The 19847-nt window shown below is 37.9% G+C and overlaps 1 protein-coding gene across 8 annotated transcripts in view; it reads right to left on the bottom strand.

Annotated features, from left to right (window-relative positions):
* Positions 1 to 263: 263 nt before the first annotated feature.
* Positions 264 to 19847, bottom strand: part of HECW2 (HECT, C2 and WW domain containing E3 ubiquitin protein ligase 2) — a 433106-nt gene continuing 413522 nt past the window's right edge. For all 8 annotated transcript variants that reach the window (XM_086348453.1, XM_086348470.1, XM_086348425.1 and 5 more), the window contains 2 exons: positions 19450 to 19562; positions 264 to 2423 (listed from right to left, as the gene is read on the bottom strand). In XM_086348453.1, the coding sequence (XP_086204579.1) occupies positions 2312 to 2423; positions 19450 to 19562 (225 nt within the window). In that variant the 3' untranslated portion in view covers positions 264 to 2311. The remainder of the gene's footprint in view (positions 2424 to 19449; positions 19563 to 19847) is intronic.

The following is a 19847-nucleotide window of genomic DNA, read 5'->3' as shown; positions in this document are numbered from 1 at the left end:
GAAAGAAATAATTAAAGAGATATATTTTATTTCAAATCTCTTACCTAATAATGCAGAATATGACAACAAAGTGTCACAAACCAAAATTCAAGCTAACATGGTCTATGAAAATAGTTTTGAAAGAAATGCTGTATTATTGAAACCTATCAGCTGCTTAGGGAATGCCAGCTCTGAAACATTTTATATACCATCAAAAGTGTGTTTTTAAAAAAGTATGTTATACTATTTTCCCTTATAATGAAAAAAATACAAACAAGTAAAAATAGTTTGTAAAATTAAATATATACTTATATTCATGATAAGTAAGTACAAACTAACATTTCCAGTTAAGATTTTTTTCTTTCCTTTCTTTCCAATACAATACACAGATAAATCTTTCCTTACTTCCAGATTGTTGTAACCTTTGTTCCCAGAATGTTTCTCCACACTGCAGTACCTGCCTTTAGTGTAGGAATACAATGAGTAGTATTACTCTTGAGGGTCCCCATAGTAAATGTAGTTTAACCAACAGAGTAATCAGTTCTTACCATCATCAACCATCTATGAAAATCATGCATTTGACCTCTATAAAACGTAAGATTGCTAACACCCTATAACAGGAATTCCATGGCTACCATAAATGTTTTGGGCAATGCCTATGATACCATAGGCTGGCAAACCAAATGTTTAATCCAATGCTTTTATTACCCTCAATTTAACTTCATCATATCGAACATCTGGTTAGTTGTGGCCATAAGTCAAGAAATAAACCATGATGGTGAGTAACCCCAAAGTAATAAAAATGAAAAACACCTTCTGATAAACTAAGCAGAGACAATGCTAGTGATGTCATGCAGTTTCTGAGATATTATAGAAAAACTGTTTCTTAATATTGATAAGAAAATTATGCATCAGTGAAAATGCAGACTTAGAAATATAGTACTGAGACTTTCAATTTGTGATGTCTTCACTGATGAGGGAAAATGGAATTCTTATTACTAAAGAGAGCTGATCTCTTGGGTGTTGCTGATGGCTCCCTAACTGAGCTTAGTGTTTAATGATGCTGTACAAATAAAAAGCAGTGGGGGAAATACGAAATATCTGTATTAAATGCCATCCTGTAAAGTATTTGATGGATGGAAGAGTCTAATGCATTTTAAATAAATGCATATCATACTATCACATATAGTGAGTCTTAAAAAATTATTACTTAGATGCACAGTCCTTGTAGTGGTAGACATGGCACTGTGAAGAAAGTTTGATTTAGAAGCTATTTTCTATTATACTTGTCAAGTGATGGAGTTGTTGTTAGTCATATTATAATGTCCCTTCAACTTTGGTACATTCAGTGCAAAATATTTTGGGGAATTTTTTGTACCTTTATAAAAATAAAAGGCCCTTTTGTTCCCTTGAGAGTGCTTAAAAGGATACATACAAGCATGATGCCCGAATAAGCATGGTACATGAAAATGGAACAGATGGTACATATAGTATGATAGGTAGATTCTTATCTACATCTTAGAGAACATAAATATAATGAAACTATAAAAAATAAACAGAACTCACTGTGTACTTTTTTCCTGATACGCTGTGATTAATTGCTAATTATTTTAAAATTGTTTTCATGCATTATAAAGCATAAAATCTGTCATTAGTAATTCATTGTTTAACAGTTTGTCTTCAGCCATAATTACACACATATCACTTTGCATATACATTGTCACAGACCACCTTATTGCAAATCTTAAAGGTTACCTCATATTGACTTGGTTTCATTTTCCACTTGTGTCCCATGAAAGCTGAAGCCTATGGTACACACCATGCAGGTACTCATAAGCAAGAAAATGAATATCCTGTTACAACTGAGGGCTTAAATGAATGTATTTTCAGGAAATATATTTGTTTTTATTATACTGTTTAACTTGCACTAATTTGGAGATTGGGCCAAGTGCTGTCAGTTTGGCTTGAACCATGTTCAAAGGTAAGTTTCATGATTCTCCTGAGTCTCTAAAAGTTACCATGGAGCTGATGGTGTACAGGTTCATCTTTGTCTTGGAACATAACAAATGGAAAAAAGTTTGGCAGTCAAGAACTGTTGATTGAAAGACTGTTGGGTGGTTCCCTGGGCATCAAGCTCACCCAAATCCTTCCAAGAGGATCATCATCACTAGCCAGTACCCAAATGTGACAGAGCATCCGTTCCTGGAAAATAACAGCATTCAGCTTTACTCTAATGGAAGCGACTCCTGAAACTTCCAACGTTCAGCCATTCTTCAGGAAGGCAGCTTCTGGAATTGCCTGTCTACACAGAGCTGGGCATTTTGCCTCCAGGTCACTCAAGTCCAAAGGTACTGGTCTCTTCAACTGCTGTCAAGAGTTTTTCATAAAGCATGGAGAAGGATGGGTATGGAGGGAGATCCAGACGGTTAAAACAAGTGTGAGCTCTGCAAACAGAAGAAGCAGTACAGAGTTCAGAATGCTTTGAGTGAAATGAGATCCTTTCTTCTGGTGTCTGTGCATGCTTGTCTTTCATATTCAAATTGGTTTGTTGCCAATTTTCACACTCCTTTTGGAAACACTTTGAAAATGTTTTGACTTGAACAATTCAGAACTGAATTCTTTTAAGGGAAATAATATCTTTAAAAAATTTTTCTTTACATTTTCACAATCATTTAAAATCCATATGACATATATATTGCTATTTGTTTAGTTGTCTAGAATTACAAAGACAAGTTTGTATTTTTATTTCTCTTTTGATGTTAGGTTGTTTTTTTTTTTATTCCCCTAAAAGTCATGAAGGTAAGCTCTTGCAAAGTAATTTGTTTTCAGAGTTGGCATTTGCCTGAATGTTTCTTAAAAAGTCAATGGTTTTGCATTTTTTCATTTTGTTGGTCAAGGAAGAGCACTGAGTGTCTCTGAAGACCTCATGGCTTAGAGTTTTGGGAAATTCCCTGGCTGGACTTTCCTGTCGTAGTCAGTAGACCATTGTTACTTCTTTGACTCCTGTGCTATAATCTGATTTCTCCTAATTCATGATGCAAAATAATGGCCATTTAAATCATTATGTTACATTCTTTTTTAGAAATACCTCCCCTTTGGCCAAGATAGGAAAAAATATGCTTTCCTGTTATTTGCACCTGAATCACAATAAAAAAATAGACAGCCTCCAAATAGCACATCTTATCAGGAAGCAAATCTGCACTTTTGACATGAAATAGGAAGCATTTTATTTGGAATGTACAACAGTTTGTTTGCAGGAGCTAAACAACTTTGCTTTTAAAAACTGCTCCTGAATTAATATGGAATTTTAGGAGCTGTGATCATTAACAGGCTGTTTTTACAAAATCACATGGTTTTAACCTTTTATTCTTATAAATAACTTTAATATTTAGGAGATAAATATAGTTATACTCCTAGCTACAGTGTAGTGTTGTGGGAAGATTAGAGGTTTGCAGTTGGAGAAACTTGTTTGAATTTCAGCATTACCAAACAGCTGTGTGATTTGCAGTGAATTATTAAAAACCTTCCACTCAATTTCTCATCTATAAAATGAGAATCATATTATTTGTTTCAGAAGGATATGAGGATTAAATGAAATCATAGAAACACCATTATTTGTCTCAGAGGATATGAGAATTAAATGAAATCACAGAAACACACTTAATACAATGCCTGGCTTACAGTGTTTGACCAATTAATAAGACGTGCATTTTTAGCTACATTTCATTACCATCAAAAACATTTACTCTAATTGTCTTCATTAAATTGCCAAAGGATAATCATGACTCGTGGAAACTGAGATAACAAAGAGATAATAAATAAAGCAGGTGTGTGGCCACATAGCTTATTAAAAACGTTAACACGAAGGGCTCTGTCATATTAGAAAAACCAGGTCTTCCTCAGCTTACAATGAGGTTACACCCTCGTAAACTGAAAATATCATAAGTCAAAAAAGCGTGTGATACACCTAACTAACTGAACATCACAGCTTGGCCTAGACTACCTTGTACATCTCAGAACACTTACACTGGCCTACAGTTGGGCAACATCATCTAACACAAAGCCTCTTCTATAATAAAGAGTTGAATATCTCATGTAATTTATTGAGTTTCAGAATGTTTGTATGGGTATGGAATGGTTGTATGTGTACCATTTTTTTTTTTTTTTAACCCTGGTGATCACATGGCTGACTAGGAGCTCAGGCTCAATGATGCTGTCCAGCATCATGAAAAAGTATAACACTGAATATTGTTAGCCTAGGAAAAGATCATGACTCAAAACTAAAAATACGATTTCTACTGAAAGTGTATCACTTTTGTGTGTGCGTGCTCAGTCATGTCCAACTATTTGTGACCCTATCAACTGTAGCTCTCCAGGAAATCTTCCTGACCCAGGGATTGAGCCCACGTCTCCTGCATTGGCAGGCAGGTTCTTCACCACTGAGCCACCAGGAAAGTCTCATATCATTTTCAAACCACTGTAAAGTCAAAAAATTCTAAGTCAAACCTTCCTGAGTCTGGGACTGTCTGTACCAATTTTAGGACACAGAAATAGAACTGGCTCAGAGTTTACAAGTTCTTAATATTACAAACTCTAGAATATATTGGGGGAAAATCATTTAATCAATCTTTGCAATCAAATACATTTTCATAAACTATTTCAAAATTGCATTTGACATAGTACATATTATACCTCCTTACATCTGAGCCTTAACTTGGGTCTCAAGAAGAATATTTTACTTTTTTAAAGAAACTGAACTAGCATACTGAAAGTCTCAGAAATGGTTTAAATATCTATCTTGTGTAAAACACTGGTATAAAAATACTAACTGAAAACTTTAAATCTGTTACAGGGAAAGGGGAGGAAGAAGCAGAGAAATGAAGTATATTTTGAATATAATTATCATCCAGGCTTTGTGCGTGAGACCCATACATTCATTATCCCATTAGACTAAAGACGGTACTTCTTTTAGATGAAATTTAAACACTTTCACTTCACTGGCTACCAACAAGGCTGAGACTCTTTCCCCAAGTCAGCTTATTTGTAACATTTCCCGTTTTGTGATCTACATGTTCATCTACTTGGCCCATTTATTTTTTCTCCAAAAATTTTTATTTTGATAAATATAAATCACATCACATTGATAACCATTATCAAGGACACAATTCTGTAGCATTAAGTACATTCACATTGTTCTGCAACCATCACCATTATCCATCTCTAGAAATTTTTTCTCTTTCCAAACTGAAAATCTGTACCCATTGAACACTAACTCCTATTTTCTTCCACCCCTGCAACCATCAATCTATTTCCTGTCTCTATGAATTTGACTACTCTAAGTACCTCATATAAGTGGAATCATACCATATTCATCCCTTGTGATTAGCTTATTTCCCTTAGCATTTTCCAGGTCCATGTTGTAGCATAGGTTGCAATTTCCTTTTTTCCCAGCTGAATAATATTCCATTGTTTGTATATATTATGTTTTGTTAATCCATTCATCCATTGATTGACACGGGTTGTTTTTACATTTTGACTATTGTAAAAAAGTATTTTTATGAATATGGGTTCCAATTTCTCTATATCCTCTCCAATACTTGTTATTTTTTTTAATAACAGTCATTCTTATGAGTGTGAAATAAATTTATCATCCAAAGTTTTAGGATTTCTTATTGACTTGTAAGAAATACTTCAAAATAAAGAGATTTACTCTTGTATTATCTCTCACTAAATTGCCAACATCCGCTGGATCATGGAAAAAGCAAGAGAGTTCCAGAAAAACATCTATTTCTGCTTTATTGACTATGCCAAAGCCTTTGACTGTGTGGATCACAATAAACTGTGGAAAATTCTGAACGAGATGGGAATACCAGACCACCTGACCTGCCTCTTGAGAAACCTATATGCAGGTCAGGAAGAAACAGTTAGAACTGGACATGGAACAACAGACTGGTTCCAAATAGGAAAAGGAGTCCGTCAAGGCTGTATATTGTCACCCTGCTTATTTAACTTATACGCAGAGTACATCATGAGAAATGCTGGGCTGGAAGAAGCACAAGCTGGAATCAAGATTGCCAGGAGAAATATCAATAACCTCAGATATGCAGATGACACCACCCTTATGGCAGAAAGTGAAGAGGAACTAAAAAGCCTCTTGATGAAAGTGAAAGAGGAGAGTAAAAAAGTTGGCTTAAAGCTCAACATTCAGAAAACTAAGATCATGGCATCTGGTCCCATCACTTCATGGGAAATAGATGGGGAAACAGTGGAAACAGTGTCAGACTTTATTTTTTTGGGCTCCAAAATCACTGCAGATGGTGACTGCAGCCATGAAATTAAAAGACACTTACCCCTTGGAAAGAAAGTTATGACCAACCTAGATAGCATATTGAAAAGCAGAGATATTACTTTGCCAACAAAGGTCCATCTAGTCAAGGCTATGGTTTTTCCAGTAGTCATGTATGGATGTGAGATTTGGACTGTGAAGAAAGCTGAGTGCCGAAGAATTGATGCTTTTGAACTGTGGTGTTGGAGAAGACTCCAGAGAGTCCCTTGGATTGCAAGGAGATCCAACCAGTCCATCCTAAAGGAGATCAGTCCTGGGTGTTCTTTGGAAGGAATGATGCTAAAGCTGAAACTCCAGTACTTTGGCCACCTGATGTGAAGAGTTGACTCACTGGAAAAGACTCTGATGCTGGGAGGGATTGGGGGCAGGAGGAGAAGGGGATGACAGAGGATGAGATGGCTGGATGGCATCACCGACTCGATGGACATGAGTTTGAGTGAACTCCAGGAGTTGGTGATGGACAAGGAGGCCTGGCATGCTGCAATTCATGGGGTCGCAGAGTCGGACACTACTGAGCGACTGAACTGAACTGAATGTCTGAATCCTCCAATTAACTTCTTTTGCATACTTGGATTGAATGATGAATTTTAATTCATTGTGGTCTTGTGGTATGAAGAATTCTAAGATGATCTGCCATGACCCATGCCTTTGTATAATCCCTATCTTTTAAGTATGACAGGGGACCTGTATTTGTAACCAATAGAATATGGCAAGGGTGAGGATATATTGAAGATGTAATTAAGTCTCACATCAGTTTATTTTAAGTTAATTAAAAAGGTGATGATCCTGAACTTGGGCCTGACCTAATTAGGTGAGACTTTTAAAAGGAGCATCTAGAAATCAGAGTCTCACTGTTGCTAGATTTGAAGAGGTAGACTGCCATGAATTGTGTAGATTTAAGGAATAAATTCTATCAACAACCTAAAAGGGAGTTTGGAAGCAGGTCCTTCCCTAGTTGAGCTTCCAGATGAGAATGCAATCCAGCCGACATTTTGATTTCAGCTTTCAGATGCTGAGCAGAAGACCTGGCTCAATTGTGCTCGGACTCCTGATTACAGAAACAGTGACATAGTAACCATGTTGTTTTAAGCTGCTAAATTGGTGGTAATTGGTTACGCAGCTTTGGAAAACTGCTACAGGTCTCAATGTAGTAGTGTAGCCTAAGAAGAGGTAGTTACGGGTAATAAGTGTAATATAGTAGCATCACCCCTATCAAGGGCAGTGGTGGAAGCTGGGAGTCAGCAGCAGTCCTTTCATCCTCCCAGGTTTCTGAGCAAAAAAACAGGAACTCTGAATGTCTCTGCTGTTCAGTAACTTTTCCAGTAAATCCATAAGCCTGGATACTCATATTTTTAATTCAGTTCTCAATACAAAAGGAAGGACTGGACAACTTTTTTGATCCTCTTCAGTCACAAGACATAATCACCATCATTGATCCTCAACCTAAAGCTATCATGGATTCCTGAATTGCACCTGGTTGCACAATATATAGTTACCATAACAGAACTTTCCTTCTGAATAACATGAACAGCCCCTATGGAAAATGTTTCATGAGGATGGAGAAAGTATGTATTGTTGAGGGGGAAACTGTAGAAAGATTAAATGGTTCCCCCAAAGTCAAATCAAGAATAGACCACAATCTTGGGTTCCTAGGGGAAGTCCAACATTAAACTGAAAGCAGGGAAACTAATGCTTTGGTTTTTTCAGTTTTGGAAGCCTGAGTGTTCATTTCATCCTACTTCATGATTTTAAATTGCTAGTCCTCAACACCTTACCAGATTACACACATTTTGAGGACAGAAATTAGAAAAATAAAGCTTCAAATATTTTTTAAATGAATGACTCAATCAAAACATACAGGAGCTTCAGGGAAAATGGTCCAGATTTGGTCAGTTTAGAAAAGTCTGGGAGATACCAGGGGATTTTTCAGGTCCTCTAACCAACAAGTTCTATCTCAGGCTCACCACAAAGCAGAGATATTCAGAGAGATATACGGGGAATTAATCAGAATCATCCAAGAAACTTGTTTACAATGGAGATTTTAGGTGCACCCCCTGAAATTCTACTTTAGAAGGTCTGGGGTGGGCCTAGGGATCTGCTTTTTAACTATCACACTAAATGAGTCTGACGCAGGTAGGCTCTACTATTGGAGAGACATCAATTACATTAGAAATAAGATATCTATATTGGCTATTCTTAGCAGAGTTTTGTGTGCTTGCAAAAATTTCAAAACTCCTTATAAACAAGACAGCATTGCTAATAAGGAAATTGAGGAATCGTGTGGTTAAATAAATTGCCCAATATTTACCATCAACTTGCTGTGTGAGCCAAGAACAGGGGGAAAAAAAAGGCAAAACAAAACACAATCCTCTGAGGCTTCTCACACCCCCCTCTCCCACCCCATTCCATGTCCTAAGAAAACTCTAGCAGAAAATAACAGAAGGGCCCTTGGACTATGTTGATATTGGCAGCAAAAGCACATCCAGTTATTCAGTCTCAATAAAAGAACATTTTTCAAATCTTTCAAAGCCAGCCACACTAAGGCTATAATGAGTTTACCTCATTTTACTCTATGCAGCCAGACCCACTCAAGGAGGGCAGGTCTGAACTAGTCTTTGGGAAATCATGCTGGCATTAATATAAAGAAGATTTAAAAGCCCTCCAGACATCTGGTCTGACTTAATAGATCTCTTGGTGCTTTCTGGATTCTTTAAATGTTAACCAGGAGGTCATATGCTTAACCCTCTTTTCTTTCCTATAGATATAGACAAGTCGATTATCCAAATCCAGTGAGCCCAAAGAATCACAATTATATCTGGTTTCATAGATCTATTGATTAATGTGTTTCTGTATGTGTATGCATTTATAAATTGATTCTCCCAGAAGTGACTTTTGGAAGCTTATAAGGACTCAAAATATGAGGCAAAGAAGAAATTAGAATCAAGATTCTAAAGAGAGAATGAGAAAACCATGGGCTTCATTTTATCTAGTAGATATAGCCCTAGAAATAAAATGTATATAAATCTAATAAATCCTTTTTATTTGCATTATCATTTAGAGTGTGTTTTATCAGTACCCTCTTTTCAATTGGCAGTGGTGCCTAATCCTTCTGATTTGTTTCCCTACTCCTCTTTCAACTTTTTTATCGAGTAATTAATAAATCAAAAACAAATACTTAAAAGCATCCTGGAAAATCCCTAAAGTATATTAGAATATCACACTTTAATGTCATGATTTCTTTGGAAATAGGAGCATTCCTGACCAAGTTTACTTGTCAAGCTCAAATTCTCCCCATCTGAGCCTGGCTTTCCCACAAGGGAATCAGGTGTTCAGGCAGTCTTGCTGGCAGGGCAGCCAGGATGAATGGCCAGAGTCGGCCAGGAGCTGGGCTGTGAGGTGGGCAAAGAGGGGCTCTCTTCTTAGGCTCTCCAGGGCCCCCGCATCTGCAGACTCTCTTTGATTATGTACCCCTTTGAAGGCCCCATATTTGAAAGCTTGGCATTCCTATACAAAGTGCCCTGATGAATAAAAATTAATTTTTCAACTTACATTTCATTTATTCCTTAATTCATTGAACAAACAAGTTCTGAGGTCATACTGCATGCCAGACATTGAGCTGTCCCTTTGTATATGAGAATGAATAATCTGGTCTCTGCCTATGAGACGTTTATACTCTGACAACAAAATGTGCAAGCAAATGGGACCTGCCAAAGGTTACGCAGTCTGTGCTCTATACTAGGGGTCTGAAATGCAGCCTACCTTTGACTCTGCTCAGCAACTCATAATCCCTAGCTCAGGGCTGCTTTTCTCCAGAAAACTGTAAGAAACCTTTGTCTACTCCAAAAAGATTTCTATGGGCCATTAGTGACCCTGCATACAACGAGTTACGAGTCTGCTCTGTGGAGTCAAGAAAGGCTTTAGAGAGGACACTATTTGTGCCAAGCCTTGAAGGATTTGTAGGTGTTGTAGGGTTTTTCTGGTTTAACAACAAAGAGAAGGACGTTCCCAGCAGACTGCCTGGAAGCGAGAGGAAGCACTGCAGGAAACTTGAGAACTAAAGTGCTTGAGTGACAGGAGCCCAGAATGGACGTGAATGCAGAGACCTTTTCCATCCATTCCATGCATTAAAGGCAGCTAGTGAGTGCGTGTGGAGCATGAGGTGGCACAGGCGCTGTTAAACACAACAGGCAATAGAGGAAATGAAGAAGGATGAAGGTGATGAATTTAGAGCTTGTAACTGGCATGAGAAATACACAGTTACCAGTCACACAGAGTGACCAATTCAACTGAAGTGATTCAGTGATTGCTTTGTTAGCCTAAATTTATTAACACAAATAAAGCTATAACTTTTGTCATGACTTTTATAAATATTCACAATTTCTCTTTTATCGCCACTAATATTTTCTTAGACCATGGGATTTAGGGCAGGAATCCTCACTAAGACTAGTTCACAAGTATTTTGTGCAATCCTGGTGGCACAGCACAACTCTGACTCTTACCAGGTGTTCAGTAAATGTGAAACAACAGAAAGGAATTCTATGGCACTTACTACACCCACTACCTGTGTGTGATACACCATTTGGCAATGATGTTGGTTATCTGTTGATTGAAATATCTGTTAGTCCCTTCTCTAGGTTTTAAAGTCCATGTTGACAAGAGATCAACTTATATCTCCCACAAGGTAACTAGTATCTAAAGGCTTATTAAAGGAATTAGATTACTAACTAATATCTTATTCTAAAGTCTTATTAGGTTGCCTGGGTTAAAATGAACTGGATCTATAAATACAGAGTAGAATGTTCCTCCTGAATGGGGGATAATCAGCAGAAGAAACTCTTCAAACTGTGCCTGGTAAGCAGGTCATGTCTCACCTGTGGGTAGCCCTGGGAAAAGATGAAGAGTACATACTTTTCAAATGTAAGAATTTAAACCCAACAGAAGAAAACCCAGTAAGGAGTAGTTCCAGATTGAGAACTCAAACAAAATACAAATATCCTGGCTGGATACAGCACATTTCTTAAATATCTAAAAATTGTAAAATGCCAGGTGAGCTCTGAAGGCTAGGGATTAGTGACAACAGTCAAAACAGCTGAATTAACTGAATGATGTGTTAGGCATCATTTTAAGCACTTTGCCCATTGTAAGTGATGGCAAACCTAGGTAGCACATTAAAAAGCAAAGACGCCTATTATACAGAGCAAAGTAAGTCAGAAAGAAAAACACCAATACAGTATATTAATGCATATATATGGAATTTAGAAAGATGGTAATGATGACCCTACATGCGAGACAGCAAAAGAGACACAGATGTAAAGAACAGACTGTTGGACTCTGTGGGAGAAGATGAGGGTGGGATGATTTGAGAGAATAGCATTGAAACACGTATATTAGCATATGTGAAATAGATCGCCAGTTCAGGTTCGATGCATGAGGCAGGGTGCTCAGGGCTGGTGTACTGGGATGACCCTGAAGGATGGGATGGGGAGGGAGGTGGGAGGGAGGGTCAAGATGGGGAACACATATACACCCATGGCTGATTCATGTGAATGTATGGCAAAACCCACCATATTTAATATTTAATATTTACATATTTAATATTGTAAAGTAATTAGCCTCCAATTAAAATTTTAAAAAATACAAAAAAAAAAAAAGCAAAGACATCACTTTACCAACAAAGGTTCATATAGTCAAAGCTATGGTTTTTCCAGTAGTCATGTATGGATGTGAGAGCTGGACCATAAAGAAGGCTGAGTGCCAAAGAATTGATGCTTTGGAACTGTGGTACTGGAGAAGACTCTTGAGAGTCCCTTGGACTGCAAGGAGATCAAATCAGTCAATTCTAAAGAAAATCAACCCTGAATACTTATTGGAGGGACTGATGCTGAAGCTGAACCTCCAACACTTTGGCCACGTGATGCAAAAAGCTGAGTCATCAGAAAAGACCCTGATGTTGGGAAAAGATTGAAGGCAGAAAGAGGAGAGAGCAGCAGAGGATGAGATGGTTAACAGCATCACCGACTTAATGGACATGAATTTGAGCAAACTCTGGGAGATAGTGAAGGACAGGGAAGCCTGGCATGCTGCAGTCCATGGGGTGGAAGAGAGTCGGACATGACTTAGCAACTGAACAACAACAAAACATCTCACTTCATCTCCAAAATGACTTTGTAATGTAATTACTAGTGCTTATCCCAATTGTTTAGATGAAGGTATAAAGACACAAAAGTGATTTTGGCATATCTTGTCTGGAATGGTCCAGAGTCGTATGTTAAACTTAAGAGCTTACCAAAAATATTATGTGCTATGGCTTAGCATGACAGGCAAAGCCACATTCAATTCAAATAAGCTCCTTGTTCTCACAGGGTTAGATCCTAGAGAGGGAAGATAGTCAGTAGGTATACAATGACAGAACGTAAGTAAGTCCTAGACAGTAAATAAGGTATAACAGAATGATAGGTACACTGGGAGCAGAGCCTGGAGGGCCTTTCTGAGCACCGAGCTGAGTCCTTAGGGATGACAAAGCCAGTCACATGCAGAACCAGCAGAAAAGAGATGGGGCAGCAAGTTCTAGAGTCTTGAGGCAGAGTTAAGTTTGGTCAATTTGAGGAACAAGGAGGAGGCTGGTGGCTGCAGCAGGTGAGGGGAGAGCGTATGAGTGGAGGTTGGGGTAGTAGGCCAGACCAGGCCTACTGGTAGTCAGTCCTCGGCAAGGAGTCTGGATTTTACTATAAGTCATTGACGAGTATAAGTAGGGTAGGGAGGTGATATGGAGATTTCAGAAGCTCACTTTGGTTGCTGAGCACAGAATAAACTACAGTATGTATATACAGAAATAACCATGTAGACAGCAGGCTATGGCAATAGCCTCGTGGAGAGGGGCTTGTGAAGTGGACTATGGTGGTGGAAAGAGATGAGCCCAAAGTAGTTTTTGGTCCTGAAGCCACAGAGAAGGGGATGACCAAGTCCTTATCAGCAGTAATGTTTGTCATTCACAAATACATACTTTATGATTTACAGCTGTTGTGACCTGAAAGACTCGATTCTGTTGAAAGCAACAGTGAAAACTATCAATACTTTTACTCCATTTAGGAACTACAAATTATTTCAATAGTATTTTACATTATTTACTGCAGTTCTTTTTTTAGACAAAGTATGCTTTATGAACATTTTATCCATTTCCCAAGGTAAAGACCAATCCAAAAGGTATAGTATATTTAAGCATCTTTCATAAAGTAATACTCCTAGTCATCATGGGTATATCTTTGTTAGCACATGCTGATTCAATGGCAGGATACAATAAAACCTTAAAATATTATTATTAGAGAGCATGAATTGAGTAAAAAGGAAGAAAGGGAAAGAGTGGGAGATGGCCTTATATAAGAGATTAAACCATGGAGCAGACAACTTTATTATAGAGAATCTTCTACCAATTTCCTCTCAACCAAGGCCCCTCAGCTGACCAGCACATGGTGGGGAGTTGGGAGACCAGGGAGGGATGCCCCAAGACAAGTACAAAAACGAGGTGGCACCAAGGGATCCTTACAGTGTCTGTCTCTTGTTCTGAACTTTTTTTTAATTAAAGAAAGTGACATGAGCTCCTCACTTACTTTCCTATCTCCTAGTTTACAGTTCAATTTGCCAGTAGACAATGCTATCTGTACTAGAGGAGGAAGGGCTGAATTACTGATCACACTGTAAAGCAATATTTCATGGCACTGAAAGATGTTCATGATTAGTGATATTTGGTAAACAAAAAGCAGGTCATAAACAGTATATATGCTCTGATTGTATCTTGTTTTTAAATGTGTGTCATGTATGTGTATGCTGTATACAAATGAGTAGAAGTATGTTTAGAGGTTATCTCAGTAGTGGACTTTATATATTATTATTATATATTACTATAATATTTATTAATTATATTATAGTATATTAATGATATACTATAATGCATACTAATTTTATTATATATTTTATTATATATTACTATATATGTATTTATATTATATACCCATCTTTTTATTTTTAACTTCTTGGCATTTTTGTGAAAATTTTACATGGGTCTTCCCTGGTGGCTCAGATGGTAAAGAATCTGCCTGCAATGTGGGAGACCCAGGTTCAATCCCTGGGTTGGGAAGATCTCCTGGAGAAAGGAATGGCTACCCTCTCCAGTATTCTTGCCTGGAGAATCCCATGGACAGAGGAGCCTGGCGGGCTACGGTCCATGGGATCACAAAGAGTCAGACATGACTGAATAACTAACACTTTTCACTTTTCTTTACATAAGATTAAAAAGTGAAAAAATGACTAGCAATACAGGGGTTAGGGAGTAAGAGGTACAAACTTATGTAAAAAATAAGCTCTAAGGATATATTGTACAACATTGGGAATATAGCCAATAATTTATAATAACAATAAATGGAGAATAATCTTTAAAATTGTGAACTACTATATTGTATACTTGTAACTTACATAATATTGTATTATCAACTATACATCAATTAAAAATTTTTTTAATGAAAAAAATTTATCTTTAAAAATTATTTTATCTTTTAAAGTTCTATTCCACTGGAAAAGCTGTCTCCCTGAGACACTCATTTCTTTTTTTTTTTTTTTAATTTTATTTTATTTTTAAACTTTACATAATTGTATTAGTTTTGCCAAATATCAAAATGAATCCGCCACAGGTATACATGTGTTCCCTCTCATTTCATAATTAACTCTTACTTTTTATTTTTTAATTTGGGTCAGCATTGCATTTATAATCATCTCCAGACACAGCCATTTTCTAAAATGAGTGTTTCCCTCTTCGGGCAAAACCAAACACTCCCCGATTACCACAGCAGCTCTCCCACTGCCTACCGGGCAAGAGCCTCTGGGAAGAATACATAAAGTCTACACCACCCTGGGAGAGAGGATCTGACCTGCATTTTCCTGGGGGCAAGTGAGCAGCCTGTTTTCAGAATGTTTAAGAGACCATTTGCCATAAAGTGAATTTACAGTCTCCTAAGCCCATCAGAGCACAGGGGACAGGAAATCTACAGAAATGCAACCTACAGAGCTAACTACCAACCAGGAAGCAGAGGAAGTGCAGTAATGTGTTCAAGTTAGACACCTCCACAGAGACACCGGCCTATCTCCATCATTATTTATCATCTGGTCTCTGGTTACTTTATTACCAAAACACAGAAAAAGAGAGCCACAGATTCAACTTGTTCTGGCTTCAGAGACACCCCTATATACTTTAATACACTTATTGGCCCACGTTGTAAGTAGCATTATTTACTGCTACCACAATGAGGACTAGGACGTCTGAGAGAAAAAGAGACTCATTTGCTTCCTTGAAAGGCTGAAAGGCCCTCAGTCATCCATGTCTAGAATAAGATGCCCTCCCTTCTGCTGGGGCTGCCTGTCCTCATCCTTTACAGCTACTTCCACTTCCACTTCTCCAGGGTACAGCTTCCCCTGCCTGACACAAGATGATGCCAGACTTCCTAGGGAATACACATTTTAAGGAAGAAGCATATCCATTCATTTTGTATCCAGCGTGTACAATGTCACATTTTTAATGTTAGACATCATCTCACAAATAAGAAAAAGAAATACATTGGGGTTGAATAGCTTGGTACAGACCAGTTCTTTAGTTCTACGACTTAAACCTAGTAGGAAACAGCAGGAATGATGGCGTTAGTATATCTGTGCTGATAGTAGGAAAAAATGGGCTTAGTCATAAATACCATCTCTTTAGACCAGAGCCAATCTTAAAGATCTTTTTGGCACTTAACACGCCATGATGTGTTTCATGATGACAGTTATCAGTGAAGAAATCACTTCTGATAAAACTGTATGGTCATGAGTTGAAGTTCTCCTTTTATGTTTTTCTTCCAATGTACCACTTTTGTGAAGCAGATTTTAATAGTTTCAGCAGTATGGTGGCTCCCAGAAGAATCATAATAAAAGGTTTAAAAGAACAAAGAAAACATACTATCCTTAAGGACTTTCATGCACATTATTCTCAAAAATACTCCTTGAGCATGGCATTGTTATTTATATTTTTCAGAGATGGATCCAGGCTTTTAGGATCACATAACTAGTGTATCAAAAGGCTTAAATCTTCACTTATATCTCCTAACAAGGCTATGTAAGTTGATGAACTGGTGAAGTAGAATAGTCAAGTACCTCTTTCTTCCCACTGGATCTAAAATATTAGAGCCTGTTACAGGCAACGTATGAAAATGGTCTGCTTGCCTGATGTGCCTCATATCACCTTTATGTATGACTTTTACAATCTGGGTAGAACTGGAATCTAGAACCTAGAGCCTCAGGTCACAATGAAGAAAGGAAGAAACAACAATGCCTGTTACCCAACTGTATGTATGCAATGCTATGAAGAACCCCACCATTTATGATGAGTCAAGTATATGAACTTCCTGGAACTCCGGGGGAAGTACACAAGTAAATATGGCCTGACCCCCAAGATTCTTCAGCAACCTGTCAGTGCTACTTATTGATGAACTGAACCTAACAGACCACCCCTTCCCTGGCCATTTAAAGGTGGAGAAACAGGCTAAGAAATCAAGTGGTCTTTTTTTGGTCCCAGAGTCAGCTGGTGGCAGAGGTGGGCGAGAAATCCCAACCTCCCAAGAACTCCAGGTCTTCTAACTTCCAACCCTGTGCTGTTTCTAATAAGCTGCAGCCTGACATATATTACAGATGATGATGGCAGAAGTCATAATGGCAGCCATCATCAGCTGAGCCAGGGTCAGCAGTAAATGTTTTATATGCATAATTTCATTTAATCTTCAGAATTACTGACCTACAATGTAGATGAGGAAACAGAGGTTCAGAAAGATTAAGCAACTTCTCGAAGACTACACTGCAGGCAAGTAACAGAACTGGGGTAGAGCTTGGTCTCTCTGAAGCTAAAGTTTGTTGTTTACACCAAATTACCTTTCTTTGCTCACCAGGTTTGGTGAAAATTTCAGTGATTTAATATGAATAGCTGATATATATTCCTACTATTACAGTTTATTCCATCTACTTTACAAAAGTAAATCTTTACAAAAACAGATTTCAACAGAAAGAATACAATTCATCTTTCTTGCCTCTTTAATGCATCCTTGAGTTTCTCAGAAAGGTGAAAGGCCCTACTCAGAGAGTGTAAGTCTGCTTTTGTGTTGCAAATGTGGTTTAAGCAAGAAAAGCCATGTTTCAGACATAAGGAAAATAATATAAAATTCTTCTTTAAATAATGAAATTAAATCTTTTACATTTGGAACACAAGTCAGCTAGCTAATACTTAGATGTTTGCATGCAAGCACTTCTGTTCACAAATTGAGATGTACCCAAAGAGGTGGCTCAGGTCAGCCCTGAGTGAGCTCTATTCATTGCTCTCTGTATCTGTATTTTCAGCACCACTTTTTTACATGTTTATGCTTAGAACTCTATTCTTAAAAAACCAGTGCCTTACAACTGCTAAGAAGTCAGTCTGACTAATAAGTTTCTCAAAGTCATCTGTACAATTGTCTTGGTATCCCCAGGGGATGGTTCCAGAACTCCCTCAGAGATACCAAAATCCATGGATGCTCAAATATAAAATGGCATATTATTTTCATCTAACCTATGCACGTCTTCCTGTATACTTTAAATCATCTTGTGTTCAGTTGTGTATGACTCTTTGTGACTCCATGGACTGTAGCATGCCAGGCTCCTCTGTCCATGGAATTTTCCAGGCAAGAACACTAGGGTGGGTTGCCATTTCCTACTCCAAGGGATCTTCCCGACCCAGGGACTGAACCCATGTCTCTTGTATCTCCTGCACTGGCAGGTGGATTCCTTACCACTGAGCCATCTGGGAAGCAAGTCATCTCTAGATTGCTTGAAATACCTAGTACAATGTAAATGCTAAGTAATGGTTTCCAGCATGCAGCAAATTCAAGTTTTGTTTCTGTAACTTTCTGGAAACTTTTCAAAAAAATATTTTTGACCTGTAGTTGTTGGGAATCTGTGGTTGGCTGAATCCGTAGATGCAGAAATCATGGATACAGATGGCTAACTGTACTTAAATGCAGGATAACATTATCAAGAACTTAATATCACTTGGGAAGATTTAACTTCCCCAGAAAGCAGTTTTATTATTAGTAAAATGAGAGGCAATCTGAAATCCTTTTTATTTAAAAATTCAATATATTACTGCTGATTGATAAAGGAGTTCTGAAACTAACTCTTCTCTGTTCCTCTTTATTTGCTCCCTGCTTTTCTTCTGCTTCAGTTCCAGTTTGCTCCATTCAACCCAGTTTTTAAATTCACAGATGCTGCCTTACTGGGAGAAGGCAATGGCACCCCACCCCAGTACTCTTGCCTGGAAAATCCCATGGGCAGAGGAGCGTGGTGGGCTGCAGTTCTTGGGGTCGCTAGGAGTCGGACATGACTGAGCGACTTCACTTTCACTTTTCACTTTCATGCATTGGAGAAGGAAATGGCAACCCACTCCAGTGTTCTTGCCTGGAGAATCCCAGGGATGGGGAGCCTGTGGGCTGCCATCTATGGGGTCGCACAGAGTCGGACACGACTGACGTGACTTAGCAGCAGCAGCCTTACTAGTCTTTTATATTTATTAGTAGCAGCAGAAAAGCAATTTTTCCACTCAAGGAAATATATCATTTTGTTATGAATGAGAGTACAATGCAGAGAGCATTCACAAGGTGGTAAGGCATGTATGATAGATTGAAGAGGCATATTTACATGATTTAATTTTCCTTAGAAACCACAATGGTCATTTTTAGTGAAGGGATTCGAAATAGTTACCAATGATAAACTTAAAACTAGAGCTTCTGAAACATAAACTAGAGCTACAAGTATGACAACATTGCTTCTCCTATCGCTAACAAATGCTTTGGTTCTGTTGTGTTTTGTATTTTAAGATATGTACATATGTACTTCAAGTATAATCAGGAATATCTTTCTTTACATCATTTAGAAAGGTAATCCAAGATCAATTCATTCTAAAAGCTTTTTCCACTCTTCCAAACTTTCAACATAAAAAAGGCAATAAGTCAACATACACTTAAGCTAAAGTTCCCCCCTAGAGCACTGTAGTGACAGTAAAGAAATGTTTTCTACTTTACCTGGGAAGAGCAGTGATTTTCCCCCATTTCTCCACACAGAATCTTCTTGGGCCATTACTGCCTCGGAGAGAAGCAAATCCTTCATAGGGAATGCTGGATGTGCCTGTAACAAACTATCAACCCAAGAAAACAGAAGGAGAAGGTGAAGCCAAGAGATCAGTCTCTAGGAAAGGCATCATTCATATACAGAGGTGCTGGGGAACAGCAGCATGGTGCTCACTGGCGGTAAAGCTCAAAAGATAAAACCATAGAGACAGAATAACTATAATGTGAGAATTCTGACAAAGAGCTGGAGAATCCCAAGGAAGGACAGTGCATTATAAAGGGAAAGGGGATGTAGACGGTTTGTAGAAAATACACCATCCTATATATCCTTTAACTTAAAAGCTTAAACCACG

The sequence above is a fragment of the Bos grunniens genome, chromosome 2 (assembly GCF_055505025.1).
Source record: "Bos grunniens cultivar Pamir isolate PY7600 chromosome 2, Bosgru_T2T1.0, whole genome shotgun sequence".
NCBI lineage: Eukaryota > Metazoa > Chordata > Mammalia > Artiodactyla > Bovidae > Bos > Bos grunniens.
Note: the sequence above shows the minus strand (reverse complement) of the source record. Positions and strands in the feature narration are given on the sequence as shown.